Source organism: Callorhinus ursinus, unplaced genomic scaffold (genome assembly GCF_003265705.2).
Source record: "Callorhinus ursinus isolate GAN/ISIS: 27379988/994484 unplaced genomic scaffold, GSC_fseal_2.0 scaffold13, whole genome shotgun sequence".
Classification (NCBI taxonomy): Eukaryota; Metazoa; Chordata; class Mammalia; order Carnivora; family Otariidae; genus Callorhinus; species Callorhinus ursinus.
Window position 1 is genome coordinate 39554748 of NW_027397075.1, and position 20647 is coordinate 39575394.

Sequence of the window (20647 nt, forward strand, 5' to 3'; positions counted from 1 at the left end):
TAATAAATCTTAAAAAAAAAAAATTATACTTAATGAATTTAATGAAGTATATGAACTACTGGAAAATTTGTATACTAGGTTCAATTACATTATGGATTAGTCTTCTGAAGACTAGTCTAAGGACCTAACCACTAATCACAATACTGTTCCTACATAAATTTCTTTTACTAGTGCCTGGTAACTAGAGGCTCCCTAAAGTGCCATTTTTTTAATCCCACCCCTAATCTACAATCCTTTAATTGGTTGAGGGGAGTATTTAAAAATAATGGTCAAGTCTATTAGAGATTAGATGTGGCAAAGAACAGGTTTCATGCGAAAAACTGAAAACAATAGTAATACACATTCCCATTCTACTCTTTGAGACCCCCAAGACCCTCAACTCCCCTGAATGGGCCATACATTTGCTCCCAAGACCATTCTCTAGCTCCCCTAGAAGGAAAAATGGATACACTAAACCATAAATTCCTCAAGGACAGAGAACTTTGTATTTTAGGTATGTCTTTATTTTATGATACAACAAATGAAACACCCAGGAAGTACAGTAAATGATTTTTGGAACTGGATCAGCTTGCATATGCATACTAGTACTGGCTGCTACTGGTTATGGACCTATATCCAAATTTCTCAAGGTCTTTTTTTTTTTTTTAAATCTGCAAAGTTACAGTCATTGGCAAAGTTAAATGAGATGTTCATATAAAGTGCCCAGCATATTTCATGAATGATGGTCATAAAATGGAGAGGGCATCATTTCCTTGATTTATTTCAATAAATAAACATTCTTATTTCTCAGCCCCCCTCCAACATGTATTAGATTAGGAAGAAAAATTACTTAGCCACTCCCTTACTAAAAATTTTACATTAATCATCTTTTAAAAAGTTTTTAGAAAGAAACATAAAAATGGTTATGTGCCTCATGTGATAAAAAAAAAAATCAATCAGCAGGCCAATTAATCCAAGACCACTCTTTAAAGCTGTTTCAGTAACAAAAAACTGCCAGAAAGAGATCTGTCTGCTGTCTGCTGCTAGTAAACTGTATGTGGCTGAATACTAAGTGTAGTTCCTGGAAGCTTAAAAGAAAAATAGAAATACTGGATAGAGACATTTCTGGCCCAAACTTCATTAGAAACTTGTGGAATCTTTATAAAAGGGACACAACATAACATAAAAGCAGCTCATCTTGAACTACAGGTTTGCAGAACATTCAAAGACATTCAAATGGATGTCTCTCGGATTATCCCTCCCTTCCTCAAACACAATCTTTGAAGGGGCTAAGATAATACAGGCCAGGTACACTGGAGTCTGATCATTAAGGATAGAGGACGAGGGGCGCCTGGGTGGCTCAATCGGTCTGCCTTCAGCTCATGATCTCGGGGTCCTGGGATGGAGCCCCACATCAGGCTCCCTGCTCAGCAGGAACTCTGTCTCCGTTCTGTCTGCCCCTCCCCCGGCTCATGCTCTAATAAAGAAATAAAATCATTTTTTTTTAAAGATTTTATTTATTTGACAGAGAGAGATAGAGAGAGAGAGGAAACACAAGCAGGGGGAGTGGGAGAGGGAGAAGCAGGCTTCCCGTGGAGCAGGGAGCCCGATACGGGAGGGGGGGGGGCTCGATCCCAGGACCCTGGGATCATGACCTGAGCCAAAGGCAGTTGCTTAACGACTGAGCCACCCAGGCGCCCCAAGAAATAAAATCTTTTAAAAAAGAACCTACATGGTGGCCTTTATCCTTTGGTCAGTCCCAATACATCAAAGTCTCAAGTGAGACCCTAGCACATGATGGGCCACAGTGAACTCAGAATTCTCAATAAGAGCCTCACATGTCCATTTTCTGTAGCATAGCTGAAATAATTCATATTAAATAGCAGATGTGCAAGCAAAAAGGCTGACCCTGTGTCGTAAAACTTTAAGAGTCAAACTGTACTCTTACCAAAGTACAGCGGCAATAAAGCAACCACAAGGGAGCTTCCAGACTGGACAAAACATTTTTCCCAAAAAGGGGGGCTTTAAATACAAATTATTTTGAGCTGAAACTTCAAAGTTCTATGCCAAAGAACGTTCACCAGTTGCTTTAATCATAATCATAATCATAAAAATTGCCTGGTCTATTCAGAGCATTTTAAACCGAACTAAAGACTAATATGAGTAAGCTATGAATTATACCCCCCCAAAGGAGAAAGAGTTTAGGTAAACGGGGTGTTTAGAAACGTCCATTTACACTTTGAAAAATGATTGCTGTATTAGAGTTGTTTCCTAGAACTCTAACAAATTACCATACTCTCTTAATTCTGGAGGCCAGAAGTCCTAAATCAGTATCACTGGGCCAAAATTAAGGTGCTGGCAGGGCTGAGCTTCTTCCAGAGGTTTTATTGGAACCTCTGTGTTGTTTCTTCCAGGCATTCTTTCGCTTGTGGCCACACTGCCTCCTCTACACATGAGGACATTTAGAACCCACCCAGATAATACAGGATAATCTCTTCATAACAAGACCTTTAACTTAATGACATATGCAAAGACTTCATCACACATACACCTCTGCTCCAAAGTAACACTGCAGATTCCAAGGATTAGAATGTGGACATTGGGGGGGGGGGGGCTTTTTCAGCCTACCATACTTGCCAAAATTAAGTTTAAGTGTATAACCAATTCCTTGCAGCCAACACTTATGTCTTTATCCTGTACATGACTTGTTTCCTTAATTTGTTTTTCAAATTGTGAAATATATATCAGAAAATATAGTAACTTTAGATTATCCCATCTTCCCATGAAGCACTTTTCCTCATTTGAGATTTGCTTCCCTAAGCACTATGAAACAAAACTAAGAAACTCTTTTTATTTTAAACCAAGAAATTTATCTTTTTCTTCCATGGTTATTGTCCCTTCTGAACATAAAGTAAATACGGGTCACATCAAATTAACTCTCTCAATCTTTAAGATTTTTTTTCTTTATTACTACATGTGAATGAGCAAATTATTTGTTCCTTAATTAAAACACTGCTTGCTTATAGGATACAGGTGTTCGATTTTAGAAATATATTCAAGACTAGGCAAACCAGGGAGCAGTAATAAATTGACTGAACAATCCAATTGCCATCATAACATTGCCTGCAGTAAGTATCACCTCATAAAAACCACTTGCAGCAATTTAATCTAAAACTACAGCTGTAAGACAGACATTAATTTTTGTAAGCTTCTAAAGACACAAAGACAGTATTCTTTACTGAAAAAGATGCCACTGTCCTAAACATTTGGAATACTCATCTAAATTACTTTGGTAACCTAACAGCATCTTTATTTAAAAAGGTAATATAATCAATTCCTAAATGGATTCTATCTTTTACATATTGTAGAGCACAGAGCAAGAACCTTTCAAAGATGATTTACCAAATTTTCATTACCCAGTCTTAAGGTTTTGAGTACTGGTAACAATATTTTCTAGTCTTATATAACTGAATTATTATTAGAGGGAAAATTGTTTTAAGATTTTTTTAAAGAACCAATTAAAATGCACATCTAGATAATTAGTGATCTGTGCCCTCCTACCGTATTTACCACCCATCACTATCTCATCTCCTCTAATACTCCTTCATTTTCCCCAAACCTCCAGCGCCCCCCCCCACCGGCCCCTGCAGCAGTTTAATGACCCAATTCAGTCTTTCCCGAAGGCTTCAGAATGCACCTACCAAGGTCTAATATTAGTCAACACCAGTTGTATCAGCAGCAGCCTTCTTCTCCTTCCGTCCCTCCGCCTATCCATATTAGAAGCTAGCTAACAGACCCATAAAGAGAAACAGCTGAGTTCAACAGTTTAGGAAACATTTACTGAGAACTACCATGTGATAGGAAAAGGGACCCTCCAAGACCTTATTAGCGAGTGTGTCCTGAACATGTTTTCAATACAATTTGGTAATTGCTACAAGAGTACCAAAAAACCAAACCAAAACAACAAACAACAACAGTCAAATGGAAAAGCAGAAAAGGTTTCCCAGATTCCTCCTTGAAAGAAGAGACTTTAAGGTCAAGTGAAGTTAACCAACTAAGGAAAGGAAAGCAGTCCAGAAGGATCATCATAATAAGCAAAGGCACAACTCAGTATGGTGTGTTGGGGAACTCTAACGAGATCATTATTAAATGAGTGAAAAGAGATAGGGAGTAGCATGGAGTCAGGCTGAAGAATTAAACTGTGGACCAGATCAGGGAAGCCTAAAGGCCATGCAAAGATCTCAGGAAAAATCTACAACTGAATGACAAGGTGAGACTTGCTGGGGAGACATATCAACTCCGGTAACAGTGGAAGATGGACTTGCAGGAAGCAAGAATACTAGTTAAAGGGCTTGTGCAGTAATTCAAAAAGAGATGAATACCATGAGTCTGTTAATAGTAAGGATGAATTAGAGGCAGCAGAGCTACAAAATACTTAGGAGGCAAAATACATGGGGTGTAGGAAATGAAAAAGAAAGGAGAAGAAAGCCATAAACTCTCAAGCTTGTGGCTGTTAAGCTGCTGATGCTTAAAAAACAAAAAAGTGAGAAACCAAAACAGGAAATGGTATTTTTGCCACTTCTATTTAACATATTATATTGGAATTCTAGCCAGATCAGTTAGGCATCCACACTGGAAAAGAAAAAGTATCTGTTTACATATGGTATGATCTTATATATAGTGAACCCTAAAGACTCCACAAAAAAGTTAAAAACTCAACTGATTAAATGAATTCAGCAAAACTGCAATCAACATACAAAAATCAACTGCATTTCTACACATTAACAATAAATGCTCTGAAAAGGAAATCAAGAAAACAATTCCATTTGCAAAAGCATCAGAAATACTAGGAATAAATTTAACCAAGGCACAGATTTATACACTGAAAATTATAAAACACTGCTGAAAGACATAAGTAAACGGAAAGATACCCCATCCTATGTTCGTGGATCAGAAGACTTAATACTGTTAAGATGACAATACTACCCAAAGCAATCTACAGATTCAATGCAATTCCTATCAAAATCCTGATGATTTTTGCAGAAATCAAAAACCCCATCCTAACATTCATATAGAATCTCAAGGAGGGGCCCTGGGTGCTCAGTCAGTTAAGCATCAGCCTTCAGCTCAGGTAGTGATCTCTGGGTCCTGGGATCCAGCAGGGAGTCTGCTTTTCTCTTTCTCGCACCCCCCCCAATAAATACATAAAATCATTAAAATAAATAAATAAATAAAAGAATCTCGAGGAATCCCAAACAACCAAAATAACCCTGAACACGAACAAGTTAGATGACTCAATACTTTCTGATTTCAAAACTTACTACAAAGGTACAGTAATCAAACTGGGTATTGGAACAAAGACAGACATACAGACCAATCAAAGGAGAATACAAAGCCGAGAATTAAATCCTCACATACATGGGAAGTTATTTTGACACAAATGCCAAGACCATTCAACAAGGGAAGGTCAGTTTTTTCTACAAAAAGTACTGGGAAAACTGGATATCCCCACATGCGAAAGAACAAGGTTAGACAATAACCTACCATTTACAAAAATTAACTCAAAACAGATCAAAAATCTAAAGGTTAAGAACTAAAACTATAAAACTCTTAGAAGAAAACATAAAGGAAACTCTTCAGGACACTGAATAACAATGGGTTTTTTGGATAGGACGCCAACAGCACAGGCGATAAAGAAAAAATTGATGAACTGGACTTTATTAAAATTAAAACCTATAAGGGGCACCTGGCTGGCTCAGTCAGTATAGCAGGCAACTCATGATCTCAGGTGGTGAGTTCAAGCCCCATGTTGGGCTTAGAGCTTACTTTAAAAAAAAAAAATCAAAACCTTTAGTACATCAAAGGACACTATCAAGAATGAAAAGGAAACCCAAAAAATGGGAGAAAATATTTGCAAATCATGGATCTGATAAAGGATTAATATCCACAATATATGAAGAATTACTACAACAAACTCAATTAAAACAATGGGAAAAAGACTTGAATAGACACATTTCTCCAGAGAAGATATACAGACGGCCAACAAGTACATGAAGAAATGTTCAATATCACTAATCATTAGAAAGATGCAAATCAAAACCACAAGATACCACACTTTATACCCATTAGGATGGCTATATGACTATTATCAAAAAATAGAAAACTGAAAGTATTGGTGAAGATGTGGTAAAACTCAAACCCTAGAGCACTGCTGTTGGAAATGTAAAATGATACAGCCATTTTTGAAAAAGTATGGCAAGTCCCTCAAAAAATGAAACATAGAATTACCAATATGATCCAGCAATTCCAATTCTAGGTATATACCTCAAAGAATTGAAAGCAAGGACTAAAACAGGTACTTGAATACCCATGTTCTTAACATTTATTCACAATAACCAAAAGGTGTAAACAATCCAAAATGCCCATCAACAGATAAATGGGTAAACAAAATGTAGTATGTATGTACAATGAAATACTATTCTGCCTCAAAATGGAATGAAATCCTGATGCATGAAATACCAGAACAGTCCAATTCATAAAAGGTAGAATAATGGTTACTAGGAGCTGGGGGGAGGGAGAAGATAATGAAGAGCTCCTATTACTGAATACGGAGTTTCAGTGTGGGATGAAGAAAAAGTTCTAGAGATGGACTGTGGTGATGGTAACACAACAATGTGAATGTACTTAATGCCACTGAATTCTACAATTAAAAATGGCAAATTTTATATATTTTATCACAGTAAAAAAAAGTTTTAAAAATGTTTTTAAACAGGAAGTGGTATGCATTTTCTAGGAAGGGATGAAAAGTTGAATTCAGTTTTAGATTTGTTGCATACGAGGTATATGCAGGTCAATAAACACATCTGAAGCATGAAAGGTTCTGGTGGGAAATTCCAGCTTACAGTAGTCAAAACTATAAGAAAAAAGAACATGCAGGGTTTTCTGTTTTTTGAAGATTTTATTTATTTGACAGAGAGAACACAAGCAGGGGGAGTAGGAGAGGGAGAAGCAGGCTCCCCGCTAAGCGGGGAGCGGAGCCCCATGTGGGGCTAGATCCCACGATCCAGGCAGGGATCATGACCTGGGCAGGAGGCAGACACTTAACCAACTCAGCCCCCCAGGCACCCCAAGAACATGCAGTTTAAAAAGAAAAAGTGGAATAAGGATCAAAGGAAACTCTGAGCTTGTTAACTGAACTCACAGGTATAGAAGAGTACTATTCGGGGCGCCTGGGTGGCTCAGTCGTTAAACGTCTGCCTCCAGCTCAGGTCATGATCCCAGGGTCCTGGGATTGAGCCCCGCGTCAAGCTCCCTGCTCTGCGGGAAGCTTGCTTCTCCCTCTCCCACTCCCCCTGCTTGTATTCCCTCTCTTGCTGTGTCTCTCTCTGTCAAATAAATAAAATCTTAAAAAAAAAAAAAAGAGTACTATTCAAAATTACCCCACCATATATCAATGTTATGAATTATCTGCATCTGGTTCAAAACACCTCATTGGCAGTACCTCAACCCTGCTATGCAAACTACTCTTGGAACACAGACAAAAAGCAAAGTATGAAATCCTGTCAGGGCTGAAATAAAGTACCTATTTCAGAGAATCCTGTGAAGAATATATGATAGCTATTATTTTTGTTGTAATAAAAATGAGACAACACAGCCTATCCTATCCAACCTACATTTCTAACAACAAAGAAAAAAAAACTGCATATTGTTCCTGAAGGGACATTAATCATAACGTACTATACAGAAGGTAATTTACTCTTTGGGATACACTATGATATCAATTTATGATAAACTAAAATATTTCATTTATAAATTTTTAGTGGACTTCTCAATTAAGTCTCTAAGTGTGGTACACTGAATGGGACCCCGAAGTGCCCACATCTTAATGCCCAGAATTTGTAACTGTGTCACCTTACATGACAAAAAGGACTTTGCCAGTGTGATTAAATTAAGAATTTTTAGATGGGGCGATAATCCTAGATTATGTGAGTTTGGTCCAATATAATAAGAAGAGTCCTTATAAGAGAGAAGGCGATGTGATGAAGGAGACAGGGATAGTAGTCAAAGAGTGAAATCTAAGCTATGCTTCTGAAAATGAAGATAAAGGAAGGACCCATGAGCCAAGAGGGTGTCAGCAGCCTCTAGAAGCTAGAAAAGGTATGAATTCTCCCCTAGAGCTTCCAGAAGAAACGCAGGCCTGCCAACATCTTGATTTTAATCCCTTAAGCCCCATTTTAGACTTCCGACTGTCAGAACTGTAAGCAACAGGAAACTAATACACCATGAGAAAGCCAATGGCAGAGTGAGAGAAATTAAAAAAAAAAATATGTTCATCAGTTTACTTGCCCAATGGAGTACTGGCTTTTGCCAAAAGAAAATTCAACACATCCACAGGAAAAACAGTCTTCCTTTAGAGGAAGTAGTTCTCAAATTTGGCTGCACAGAGGTATCACCTGGAGACCTTTTCAACAATTCAGATAACAAGGTCCCATTTCAGACCAATTGAGTCATTATATCTGGGGCTCCTGACATCATTAGAAAATCAGCCAGGTGGTTTTTATTTTTGGTCAAGGTTGAAAAGTCGCTGTTCGAGCTAAAGATTAGTTTTTAGCAATCTAAGGAAACCTATGGCATTTCCAAATACTACTAGAAGTTCCTAAAACTGTCCCCAATAAAGATGTGGTTCACCATTCATTCATTCATTGGTTTCATGTATGTTTTGCTAACTTTATCTTTGACAATAAGTTACCCTAGGTAAGAAGTTGCCTCAGCAAATTCCTAAAGGAAAAACTACTGGACCGAAAGGCAGGCAAATTTTTTTTATTCTGACAAATATTGCTAACTTGCTATGCCAATTTACCCTTCTACCAATTAAGGATTAGCAATTTTTTTAAGCCTGCCCAATTTAGTAGGTAGTCAACAATACTTCACTGATGTTTAATCTCAACGCTTCAACGATGACTGATAAAGTATCTTATCTTTTCACTGTTTTATTGGCCATTTTTTTTGCCTGTCCATTACTATATGTCCATTTCTATTAGTTTTTTAAAAAGCTGGTTTGTGGGGCTCCTGGTGGCTCAGTTGGTTAAGCGACTGCCTTCGGCTCAGGTCATGATCCCAAGGTCCTGGGATGGAGCCCCACATCGGGATCCCTGCTCCTTGGGGAGCCTGCTGCTCCCCCTGCTTGTGCTCTCTCTGTCAAATAAATAAAATCTTAAAAAAAAAAAGCTGGTTTGCGGGGCGCCTGGGTAGCTCAGTTAAGCATCTGCCTTCGGCTCAGGTCATGCATGATTCTGGGGTCCTGGGATGGAGCCCCACTCAGCGGGAAGCCTGCTTCTCCTGCTCCATCTGCTCCCTGCCCCTGCTTGTGCTAATAAGCTTATTTGCAAAAAATTTTTCTGTTAAAGAAATTGACCTTTTATCTGTCCATGAGTGTTAAATATTTTTCCCAGTTTGTTTTTCTGTTCTTTGGCTTTGAATTCTTAAGGTCATAGATTCTATTTTTTATTTATTTTTTTAACATATTTATCTTTCCCTATATGGCTTCTTTGAAAGCTAATCCACACTCTAAATCTACACTCTAAAATTATAAAAACGTCCACCACCCACCTAAAGTTTTCTCTAATATTTTCAGTTTCATTTTTTACATTTAAGAACTCAGAATCTGTGCTCCTTTCCCTGCCACCACGAAACTGGCAACATCATTTATTGTTTAGTTTCTCTCTTCTCCACTGATGGAAGTTACCATGCTATCACTTTAGTCATTACAAAGATAAGGAGAAAAAAATTTATACATGTGAATATATACATATACCCTAATATATGTGTGTATATGAAAATTTTTAAATACAAGCTTAACATACTAACTTCTTACAGTCAACAATAAATGTGCTGCCGAACTCAGGTATACAGAATTTACAAATTCCTTAACAAGGTTATGGAATATGAAGGTAAGCATCAGGCACACGTCTCCTCCTTTTCCTTTGCAAAAGCAATACAACTGTCACGAACCAGGCTGACTCCTCTTGAAAGCTGTGAAGAATAGTTTCCCCTAGCAGTTTCTCCAATGTCTGTAGGCAGCTTTGCAAAATATCTGTTGCCACTAGGTGGAGACAATTTAATAAAAGGAATATTAGTTACCGAAATAAGAGTAGCTATAAATTTTCTACAAATATTCTCAAATGGTAAAGAAGTTCTGCCTCTAAATTCTTGAATAAACCAGGGCTAGTTACTTTTGCTGAGGATCCGGTTTCCTTACTTGTAAATTTAAAAATTTAAATAGGGCGCCTGGGTGGCTCAGTTGGTTGAGCGACTGCCTTCGGCTCGGGTCATGATCCTGGAGTCCCGGGATCGAGTCCCGCATCGGGCTCCCTCCTCGGCGGGGAGTCTTGTTTCTCCCTCTGACCCTCTTCCCTCTCGTGCTCTCATTCTCTCTCTCTCAAATAAATAAATAAAATCTTTAAAAAAAAATTTAAATAAAGTATCATCAAGAGCCCTCTTAACTGGATCAAAAAACTTGCTTAAAAATGTCCCTAACAGTACAATGCTTATCTGCCTTCAGCTCAGGTCATGATACCAGGGTCCCGGGATCAAGCCCTGCATCGGGCTCCCTGTTCGCAGGAGGCCTGCTTCTCCTTCTCCCACTCCCCCTAAATCTTAAAAAAAAAAAAAAAAGTACAGTGCTTAGAGTCTTTTTTTTTTTAAGATTTATTTATTTGACACAGAGACAGTGAGAAAGCACAAGTAGGCAGAGTGGCAGACAGAGGGAGAGGGAGAAGCAGGCTCCCCGCTGAGCAGGGAGCCCGAGGTGGGGCTCAATCCCAGGATCCTGGGATCATGACCTGAGCCAAAGGCAGCCGCTTAACCGACTGAGCCACCCAGGTGCCCGTTAAAGTCCTGTCCTCTTAAGCTAAAAAGGTATCCTACCTTCAGCAACTTCTTTCAACTTGAATACTTCAAACAATCATAACTAGTTTCCTCCAATCTTTTCAAAGCAGGTCAAAAGAGACATACTGTTCACACATCTAGGATTCCAAGTTAAAGCCAAGGTTATCTGCTCTTTTCTCCCTTGTCTTAAAGAAAATAGCTGATATCACACTTCACATTCATCTGGCTTGTCTGTACACAGTGAACTAGCTATTTATTTTCCTTTTAACTAGTGTCCTTGGTACTAGAGGCTATACATCTGGGGGATTTTGTTTTCTTTCTCTTGTGCTATTTTTTATTTCTTGCCTCATTTGGTCAGAACCTTCTATTTTTGTTGATTTCCTGAATTCTTAACTGTCCCTCTGTCAAGACATTCCTTACACTGGTACTTTACCTCCTGGTTCTCATCTGCCAGTAGATTTTGTAACTCTTCTAAGGATGTTTCAACCTCTGCTTGCCTAAGGGTTTTCCAGTCTATTGCTTCATCCAATTACTGAATATAGTGACCTACTGCCAAACCACTGACTCACTAGTAATTTAGATCTCAGACTCTGGCATAATCTAGGTTCTCAGCCCTGAACACACACCAACTCTATACCACAAACTAACCACATTCTTAGAAAGGGACTACTTTTAATTCTCCCAGTACCCTAAGACCAAGAGACATAAAGAACATTGATAATTTCCTGAGCAGAGCAAAAAAAAAAAAAAAAAAAAATCTTGAGTTCCTAAAGTAGAACAAGGGAGGCTACCAACTTCATTTCACATCTCTCCCCAGATTAGAGGAAACTAAACAAGGGAGCATATTAATGTGGCGGCAGTTAGCAGCTTACTATTGGGCTATAGACTATTGCTGTGTCATCAGCACACGACTGGCCCCCCAAAAACATCTGCAGATTTAATGGCACAGACAGATCAGCACCTGTTTTTGAGAGGGAGATGTTGAACACAACTAAGGCATAAGGCAAAGCTTAAAAATTTACTTAAGTTTATCATTAATGACAAAGCTAAAAAGTCTAATAACTTGAGTTTTAGTCCAAAGCCCCATATGCCAGAATAAAAGCTAACTTTCGAAAAGTAGTATAGCAAGGTTGTTATCCTTTCCTGGGAAGAGAAATGTCCATAAAGTGTAGACTCCTGCCAGAAGCAGAAGTGCTGATGAACACACATATTAGCTTTAGCAAATAACTGCATAGGAAACCACAGCAACACTCCCTTGTGTCACTGAAAATAACAGCAACAGGGTCTACACTTCTGGCAAAGGCCTATCTGTTGAAAAATTAACTTTGTGGGAAGGCAGTGACAAAAGAATATTGACTAAGGAAGATAAGACAGACAGCTAAAGGCTGATACCACCACATTCTCTTGTAACAGCAGCTGGAATATCGGAATACCACTTTCAGAAAAAAAGCAGCAATCCATTTCCAGAAATACAAAAATATTTGCATTCTTTTACCCAGTAATCCCAGTCCTGGGAAATGTTATTAAAAATAGATAACAGAGGATTTACAACTTTCTCTGAAATTTTGCTTAATTCTAAAAACCCTATGAATAGGTACTATTATTTTCCTCAAGAAATAAGGAAATTGAGCCAAACTGTAAATAAATAAATGAGCAACTTGCTTACAGGTCTCACAGTAATAAGCATCAAAGGCAAGAATCAAATGTAGGTCTGTCTGGGGTGCCTGGGGGGCTCAGTCGTTAAGCATCTGCCTTCGGCTCAGGTCATGATCCCAAGGTCCCAGGATCGAGCCCCGCATCGGGCTCCCTGCTCAGTGGGAAGCCTGCTTCTCCCTCTCCCACTCCCCCTGCTTGTGTTCCCTCTCTCGCTGTGTCTCTCTGTCAAATAAATAAATAAAATCTTTAAAAAAAAAAATGTAGGTCTGTTTGAGTAAGAAGGCCATGCCCTTAACCACCATACCAAAGACTGCTGGTACTACTACTACAATAATATCACCATCCGCAAGGAGACATTTGCAACATCAACATCAGGAAATTTCCTCAATCATTAATAATTATTAATATAATATGCAATGACTAGTAATACTTGCAAGATAAAATGACAGAAGCCACTGATTTACGTCCATGCTACAATTACAGCTATGTAAAAGTTACCTTCTAGAAGGTAACACAGAGTTGTTAGAAGTTTGTAGAGGGAGTTTCCATTTTTCAACTCCCAAAATAGTAAGCACAGACTTTTAACAGTTGCTGTTTTTTTTTTTTTTTTTTAAGATCTTATTTATTTATTTGACAGAGAGAGACACAGCAAGAGGGGACACAAGCAGGGGGTGAGGGAGAAGCAAGCTTCCAGTGGAGCAGGGAGCCCGGGATCCATGACCCGAGCCGAAGGCAGACGCTTAACGACTGAGCCACCTAGGCGCCCCGACTTTTAACAGTTTTAAGACAACAAAAAATAAGAATAGAGAAGTGAAGAATGTGTCTCTGGTATCCCTTTGTCACACAGGGTAGATTATCTCTTGCAGGAAAAGAAGAACTATTATGTCCCTATACATACTCAATAGTAGCAGCCAGGCTGGGATTCAGGAGACCTCGATTCTCATTTTGGTTCTTGAAACAATTCCAAAAGATAAACGGATTTAATCTTTCTTCTGTTCTGGACTTTATCTCTTGGTTTCTGCAACTTGCATCAAAAAAAGTTTTAAACTAAAAAAAGCAGTTCCTGGGCGCCTGGGTGGCTCAGTTGGTTAAGCGACTGCCTTCGGCTCAGGTCATGATCCTGGAGTCCCGGGATCGAGTCCCACATCGGGCTCCCTGCTCGGCGGGGAGTCTGCTTCTCCCTCTGACCCTCTTCCCTCGTGCTATCTCTCATTCTCTCTCTCTCAAATAAATAAATAAAATCTTTAAAAAAAAAATAAAAATTAAAAAAAAAGCAGTTCCTGGGGTTTTAAAGGCCAGGATCTTAGACACATGAAAAAAGAAACCAGAAACTCCGAGGACAGAAAGAAGTTTTACAGCTCTGATAAATCTAAAGATTAGCATAATCTTTATGTTCATGAAAGCAGCAAAAATTTGGCACAGCTCATAAATACTGGAAATCAACATGATTTTGAGTTAGTCAATAAACAGATTTAACCTCTTTATAAAATAAACATGTTTTGGGTGATGTATAAATGTATATATTTTATGTCCATTAAGGCAGAGTTCCTTATTAGCAATGAAAATATAAATATTTAAAGTGTATGTATCTCGAAATATGTTTTAAAAGCTACTTACTAGCAATTAGACTTTGGTAATCTTCATGTGAGTTCAGATGTTAAAAAGAGAAAATCATATAATACTCTAATAAAAACTTGGGGTACTTGGCTGGTTCAGTCAGTGGAGCATGCAACTTACTGGTTTCAGGGTTGTGAGTTCAAGCCCACACTGCGTGGGGAGATTACTTAAAAATAAAATCTTTAAAAAAAAAAAAAGAAAGAAAGAAAAAAGACTTTAAGTAGCTAAAGTAGTGAAATCATTCTCTCCTAAGCAAAACTGATTCTATATTATTAAACAATGAACAAAAAAGAAAATTGACATTAATTCAATACAAGATACTGCAAGATACTGTTTGCAGGCACTTTTTGTACAGCTTTCCCTCTACCTCTACTTTTTAACGAAATCCTGTAAGTCCATGGTTCTTAACTTTTGAATCCACATCCCCACCAAGAATCTGAAAAAAGTTAGGAACTCTCACGGGGGGGGGGGGGGGGGGGGGGGGGTGCAGGGGGAATACCATACAAAAGAACACATGCCCTAAATCTCAGAATAATGGTGCCTTAAGAGAGCCCAGAACTGAAGGCCAAGAACGCTTGCTCTAAAAAAGAATTCCAACTAATTAGCAGAAAAACCAGAGACTATCTTCTCTAAATCCTTCTCAGTTTTCATCAGCTATACTGCAACAAGCTACTGCCATGGATTACAGATTGATTCTTGCAAATTTATGGAGACAAAAGGTATTGCCTGTTAATTACTTCCATCTAGCTGTCATAATGAATTTTGGACCTCCCTACCACCAAGCTAAAAGGAACCCCAGGATCCAACCAATTGAAGTATTTTGCCATTGTCAAAAATGTTACCAGACTGGTTATGGCATAGAAAGTGTTTGTGATATCAAAAGAATTAAAATACACACATAAATTCAGATCTATAATATAAAATAGTTAAAACTATGTTTTAAACAAAAAAAAAAACGAAAATTTATTTCCAAAAGGAAATACATCAAAATTTAAGAGGAATTAAAACTGAGTACTGAAAACATTTTTTTCTACTTAAAATTTCCCCCAAAATACATTTAAAAAATTGAAGTGACCACTGAAATTATATTTAATAAAAAGGCAGTTTAGGGGCGCCTGGGTGGCTCAGTTGGTTAACCGACTGCCTTCGGCCCAGGTCATGATCCTGGAGTCCTGGGATCAAGTCCCACATCGGGCTCCCTGCTCAGCAGGGAGTCTGCTTCTCCCTCTGACCCTCTTCCCTCTTGTGCTATCTCTCATTCTCTCTCTCTCAAATAAATAAATAAAATCTTTAAAAAAAAAAATAAAATAAAATAAAAAAAAAAAGGCAGTTTAATAATTTATCGATTTTCCCATCAGCTCCTAAGCTATTTTTGAAAGGACCAAGCAATATATTGAACATGTGGGTTAAAACTAAAAACAACCCATTTAAGAAATGAGTAACATGAAGCACCTGGGGGCCTTAGTCAGTCTGACTAGATTTTGGCTCAGGTCAAGATCTCAGATTTGTGAGACTGAGCAGCACATAAGCTCGGTGCTTAGCCCAGTCTGCTTGAGATTCTCTCACCCTCTGCCCCTCCCTGCAGGCTCACATGCACGTGCACTCTCTCATTCAAATAAGTAAATAAATAAAATCTTAAAAAAAAGAAATGAAAAACAGCTTACTGTGTCACACTTTTTTCCTCACTGGCACACCAATATTGTCTTCTTAATCCTCCTAAATCAATTATTGCAACAGATCATCCAAAAGGTTTCAGGATAAATTAAATTGGCTTTGATAATCATGTTATCTGTATTATACATTTGTTATTTTACCTGTTCAAAAGTTATGGAGACTTCTGAGAAAAAAAGTATTTCAGGAGGCTACACTGGTAAGTTATCACTGGTTAACCCAAACTGGAAACGAGACCTACATTTAAATACAAACATAATTATAACAACATTAAGGACAAAGAAATTGAGTCTTAATACTTTAAACAATACTCAACTATCAATATTCAAGAGTCTTTAACATATTTCATTGCTTTATAACCACATGAGAAAACATTCCTGGAGGACAGTACCTCATAAAAATAAAAAAGCTAGGAAAAAAAGCATCTTTCTATTAATTCAACAAGGCAGGTTTTCTTCACAAATAGGCCAATTAAATTTTTTAAGATCAAGGATAAGAGGGTAAGTTCATGAAAAGTAAACAACAGATATAATTTTTAATTTTGCTAAGTGTATTGTGAAAAGCAGATAATTTCTGTAATTGATATCATAAAACAACAAATAAGTAAAACAAAACCACAATAGGTAGTTTCCAGTCAAAATAGTAATACCATCTGTTTCCCCTACTCCCCCAGGCCCTTGTCATTTAAACAATCTACAAAGTGGTAGTTTTGCTCCTGATGTTTAAGTTTGCAATATTATTGTCTAGTGATATAAGCAAGATATTTGACCCTGGTGTAAAGAAATTAATGAGACATGTCAACCTTAAAATACATTATTTAAGGGGGAGAGTATACTATAAACCAGACTTGGGAAAAGGGTTATAGGACATCTACAACTCCTCCCACACTCCATTCCACCCTAACAACTTTGAAATATGAAAACTCCCTTGAAAGTAGGCACAGAACTATAACCAGGATCCATGCCAGAGATTAATTCATCTCTGTCTCTTTCTTCACCTACACCCCATATATTTACAATGTGCTTTGCTGTTTACAAAACCTCTTACCTACACTACCACTTATGTCTTTACAAATAACCTGTGGGATCAGCGAGGGTACTATTTTTTTTTTTAACAGAAAACAGAAAGGCCAGTAATCTTGCTTGTAGTGAAACCAGACCTAGAAACGAAGACTCCTGACTTCAATTCTGAAGCTCTTTCCACTATACACAACACAACCCTTTCTGTAATATAGTAAAGCCTTCTATAAAACATCTGGCTGGATTCCAAGACAGCAGTCCCAGACTGAATTGGACTCTATATAGCAAATAGTGTAAATAGTGAGGGTTTAATGCAATTACTGGCATGGAGGCATACATCTTTTAAAAAGTGAAGAATCAGTTGGTTTAATGGTGTGCGCATAGTAGTGGAAACAAACACTATTCTAAAAAGTCAAAATGAAATATTACAGATTTGCACATTTTACAATAGCTAATAGAGGTAGTGGTAAATAACACATGGAATAGGAAAAAAAGGAGACAAAATATGGATAATTAAAAAGAACAATGTAAAAAGAAACTGCATGATATTTTTTATTTTTAGGAAATAAAATGAGGAGCTTCTGTCTTTTCTTTCTGCCAGAAGTAACTGAGACTTTAGAACATTAGGCTATAAAATAATGAGAGGTGTAGAACAGGATTTTATCTAGCCATTAAATGAATCCCTGCCAAAATTGCTGGCTCTGGAATAAAAAATCCGAAGTCGCATTTCTAGATCAGCTGCTGGTACTATACAGTTTAAGTTAACCAATTATTTTAATCCTTCAATTATGACATCTGTAAAATCAAACAACACTCAAAACTATTTTCTAATGACCTTGGAAGGAAGAAACAATGTCTGCAAAAGTAATGATGAACATTTTAATTCCCATCAACTACTGCAAAAATAAATATTTCTCGAACATCTTTTATGTTCACAGTACTAGGCTAGGCTAAAAGTGCAAAGAAAGTGATGGCCTTTACAATCTAAATCAGTAAGGCACGCAGAAATGCTTAATAATGATTATGATTACATAACACAATTGAGGCATCTCCTAAAGAGCTTTCATAGGAGTTGAGCTGAACACAGCAGAGAATGAAGTTGGATTTGATCAAGATAGAAAATAAAAATAGTAGTCATTAAGTTTAGCAAGGCAGAGAAGAGGCAAGTAGGTTGCAATGTCCTTTGGGTTCTCAAAGCACATCACTCATCTGTTATTGCATTTAACACACTGTAAGATGGTTTGTCATCCCCACTTAAGACTGTAAATTCCTCAAGGACAGAGACCTTGTTCAATTCATTTTCTATCCCTAATCCCTCGCACTGGGTCTGGCACACAGAAGATAATCAACACTTGTTTTTTGACCAGGCAAAGTAAGGACAAGATTCCCTATTTAAATTATTGTACTTTAACCTACACCATTTTGCGTACATCACTGACTCATTGTCTCTCAACTCCAAAACCACCATTCTAGATTCTGCTCTTTGGTGCTGGGGCTCAGACTGCACAATTGTTTTTCACTGACTCTTCTGCCACTCTCCCTGTTAGACTTTGACTGTAGAGGTAGTAAAAGGAAAACTGGAAAGCAGAAAGAGGGGTGAAAGGACTTCCTTCCAGTTCCTGGCAGCAACTGCAGCCCCTCACCCCGGCAGCAACAACAGGTTTCAGCCTCTAGCATCTCTGGGTACTTTTGAGTACTTCCAGAACCTGATCAGCAGCTGAACGATGACCTCCTCAAAGGTACAGAACCAGGCCAAAGGAATCTCTTTTCTGAGCTCTTAGGTCGATTACACTGTAATGCTGTCTTTTTGCTCTTACAACCATTTAACCAACTCCCTATATTAAATCTCCTCTGAAATTCTTATTCAAGTTACTGTTTTCTCTACTAGAACTAATACACTGTCAAACAACTCTCCTTTGAGAGATCATGCTGCTTCACTGAAGAGGAAAGTAAATTTGGAACTATTCCTAAAGATAAAATCTATTTTATAAAGGATAACTCAAAACCCTTTAAATTTGTCTGCTGAGGGGTGCCTGGCTGGCTCAGTTGGTGAAGCATGCAACTCCTGATCTCGGGATTATGAGTTCAAGCCCAATGATGGGTATAGAGATTACTTAAAAATAAAATCTTAAAAAAATTTGCTGAGTTGTACCATAAAAATAATTTAACTTTTGTGTTTTAAACTATCCAACTTAGAAAAAAAAGGAAATGAGAAATACTTAAATAGCACAAGGTATTCCAAGCACACACAACCACCTCCTTTTACTAGAGCATGTATCCTAGAGAAAATGTGAGATGGTAAAGCTGATCTGCTGCTCTTCAAAGGTCTCAGCTCCCCACAAGCCTCTCCTCATGTAAGCATGACCAGCTGAATGTGATGTTTATATTTAAATACATTTTTGGCAGGGCACCTGGCAGACTCAGTCGGTGGAGCATGCAACTCTTGTTCTTGGGGACATGAGTTCGAGCCCCCAGACTTTACTTTAAAAAGTAAATATTTTTTAAAATAAAAAAATACTTTTTTTTTTGCCGTTGTTCAACATGGCCCCTAAATGCAACAGAAAGCTGTTTCTTTTGTTGAACACTAATCTGTTCCAACGCTAAAGCTAAAATGAATTTACTGGCATATTGTTCTCCCTTCCTACAGGATTTTCAAGCATCATTTTTTTCTACCACGTGTGACTTTCATTTTATGCATCATCTTTAGAACCTAACCTCTTCAGAAAACACAACTCCACTCTATATAGCATAGAAACAAAAAGAAATCCCCCTGGCAGGAGAGTCTATAATCAACACATCTGTTGAAAATAAATGTCCAAAATGCTTTGATAGTTTTCACATGGTCTGTTACTTAATAAAATATCCTCATTAGACAATTTAATCTGAGGTTAGCTACAAAAATTTTTCATTACTTAGCAAACTTATTTTTTATGACAAAATGGAAGATAGGGAGAGGCAGCAAACATATTGTTAATCCATTTCTAAATGAAATGGGAGAAAGCAAATTGAAGCAATAGGAATCTTTCTTGGAATTTTTAGTAATGTACATAGCTGAGCTTCCAACATAAGTATCACTAGGCCCAGACATACCAGTCCACTTCAACTGCCTATAACATCTATAAGGCAAAAGTGAAAAGAATTTTAAACTTGAAAATCCATGGCCAGTTCCACTGGAGTTCCTCCTAGAAGCATAAAACTGGATAGTGGGCCACCTACTCCCCTTACCATCTACATCTATAAAGTCAGGGACTCATTACCCAGCTCCTGCTCTAGTTGTAGACATACTAACACCACCTTCTACTTAGTACCAAGAGTCCTATTACCAGTCAGTATGTCCAGGTAAAATCAAACTGTATTCCTTACAGGAAACACCCAAGGTCCCATCTGACACATTAGGTGGAAACCTAGGGATGAGGGGGGATAAACAGGGTATCTTGACCTACAGAGAGGGAATGGACAGGGCAAATGTTATTGTACCTTCGCACCCCCAAATTATATGGGGATCTATTCAGTTAAATGCAAATAAACATTCAATAAGTTACTGTAATAACGAAGATTTCAGAGAAACGGAAAAAAATGAGGAAATTAACTGGTGTCTAATGACAAGGTCTTCACACCATGTGTAATAAACACTAATTAATCAAGTGTAGATCTGTATGTGGGCAGAATGTGCATAATCCCACAGTATTTTTCTTTTTAAAAAATGGCAAACTGTGATGCATTGTTAGTTTCTCCAGATTTAATAAATGAGTTGCTACAAAATTATGAGGTGCTTTAAGTCATACTAAAAATGTGTCCATAACTTTAATAAAGTACAT

At 37.7% G+C, this 20647-nt stretch overlaps 2 protein-coding genes across 21 annotated transcripts in view; one reads left to right on the plus strand and one right to left on the minus strand.

Moving 5' to 3' along the window:
- RNF2 (ring finger protein 2) overlaps nucleotides 1–20647 on the minus strand; it is a 49215-nt gene that overhangs the window by 24346 nt on the left and 4222 nt on the right. For 5 of the 20 annotated variants that reach the window (XM_073900097.1, XM_073900110.1, XM_073900093.1 and 2 more), the window contains exons 2-3: nucleotides 15954–16047; nucleotides 9847–10081 (exon numbers count right to left, since the gene is read on the minus strand). The exons of 3 other annotated variants lie outside the window; for them this stretch is intronic. In XM_073900097.1, the coding sequence (XP_073756198.1) occupies nucleotides 9847–9937 (91 nt within the window). In that variant the 5' untranslated portion in view covers nucleotides 9938–10081; nucleotides 15954–16047. Of the gene's footprint in view, nucleotides 1–9846; nucleotides 10082–14139; nucleotides 14320–15803; nucleotides 15856–15953; nucleotides 16048–20647 lie in introns of all 20 variants that reach the window. 12 more of the 20 variants (XM_073900100.1, XM_073900096.1, XM_073900101.1 and 9 more) reach the window with 8 other exon arrangements.
- Nucleotides 20161–20647, plus strand: part of LOC141374044 (uncharacterized) — a 72784-nt gene continuing 72297 nt past the window's right edge. Inside the window, exon 1 of the mRNA XM_073900271.1 lies at nucleotides 20161–20168. Coding sequence (XP_073756372.1) covers nucleotides 20161–20168 — 8 coding nt within the window. The remainder of the gene's footprint in view (nucleotides 20169–20647) is intronic.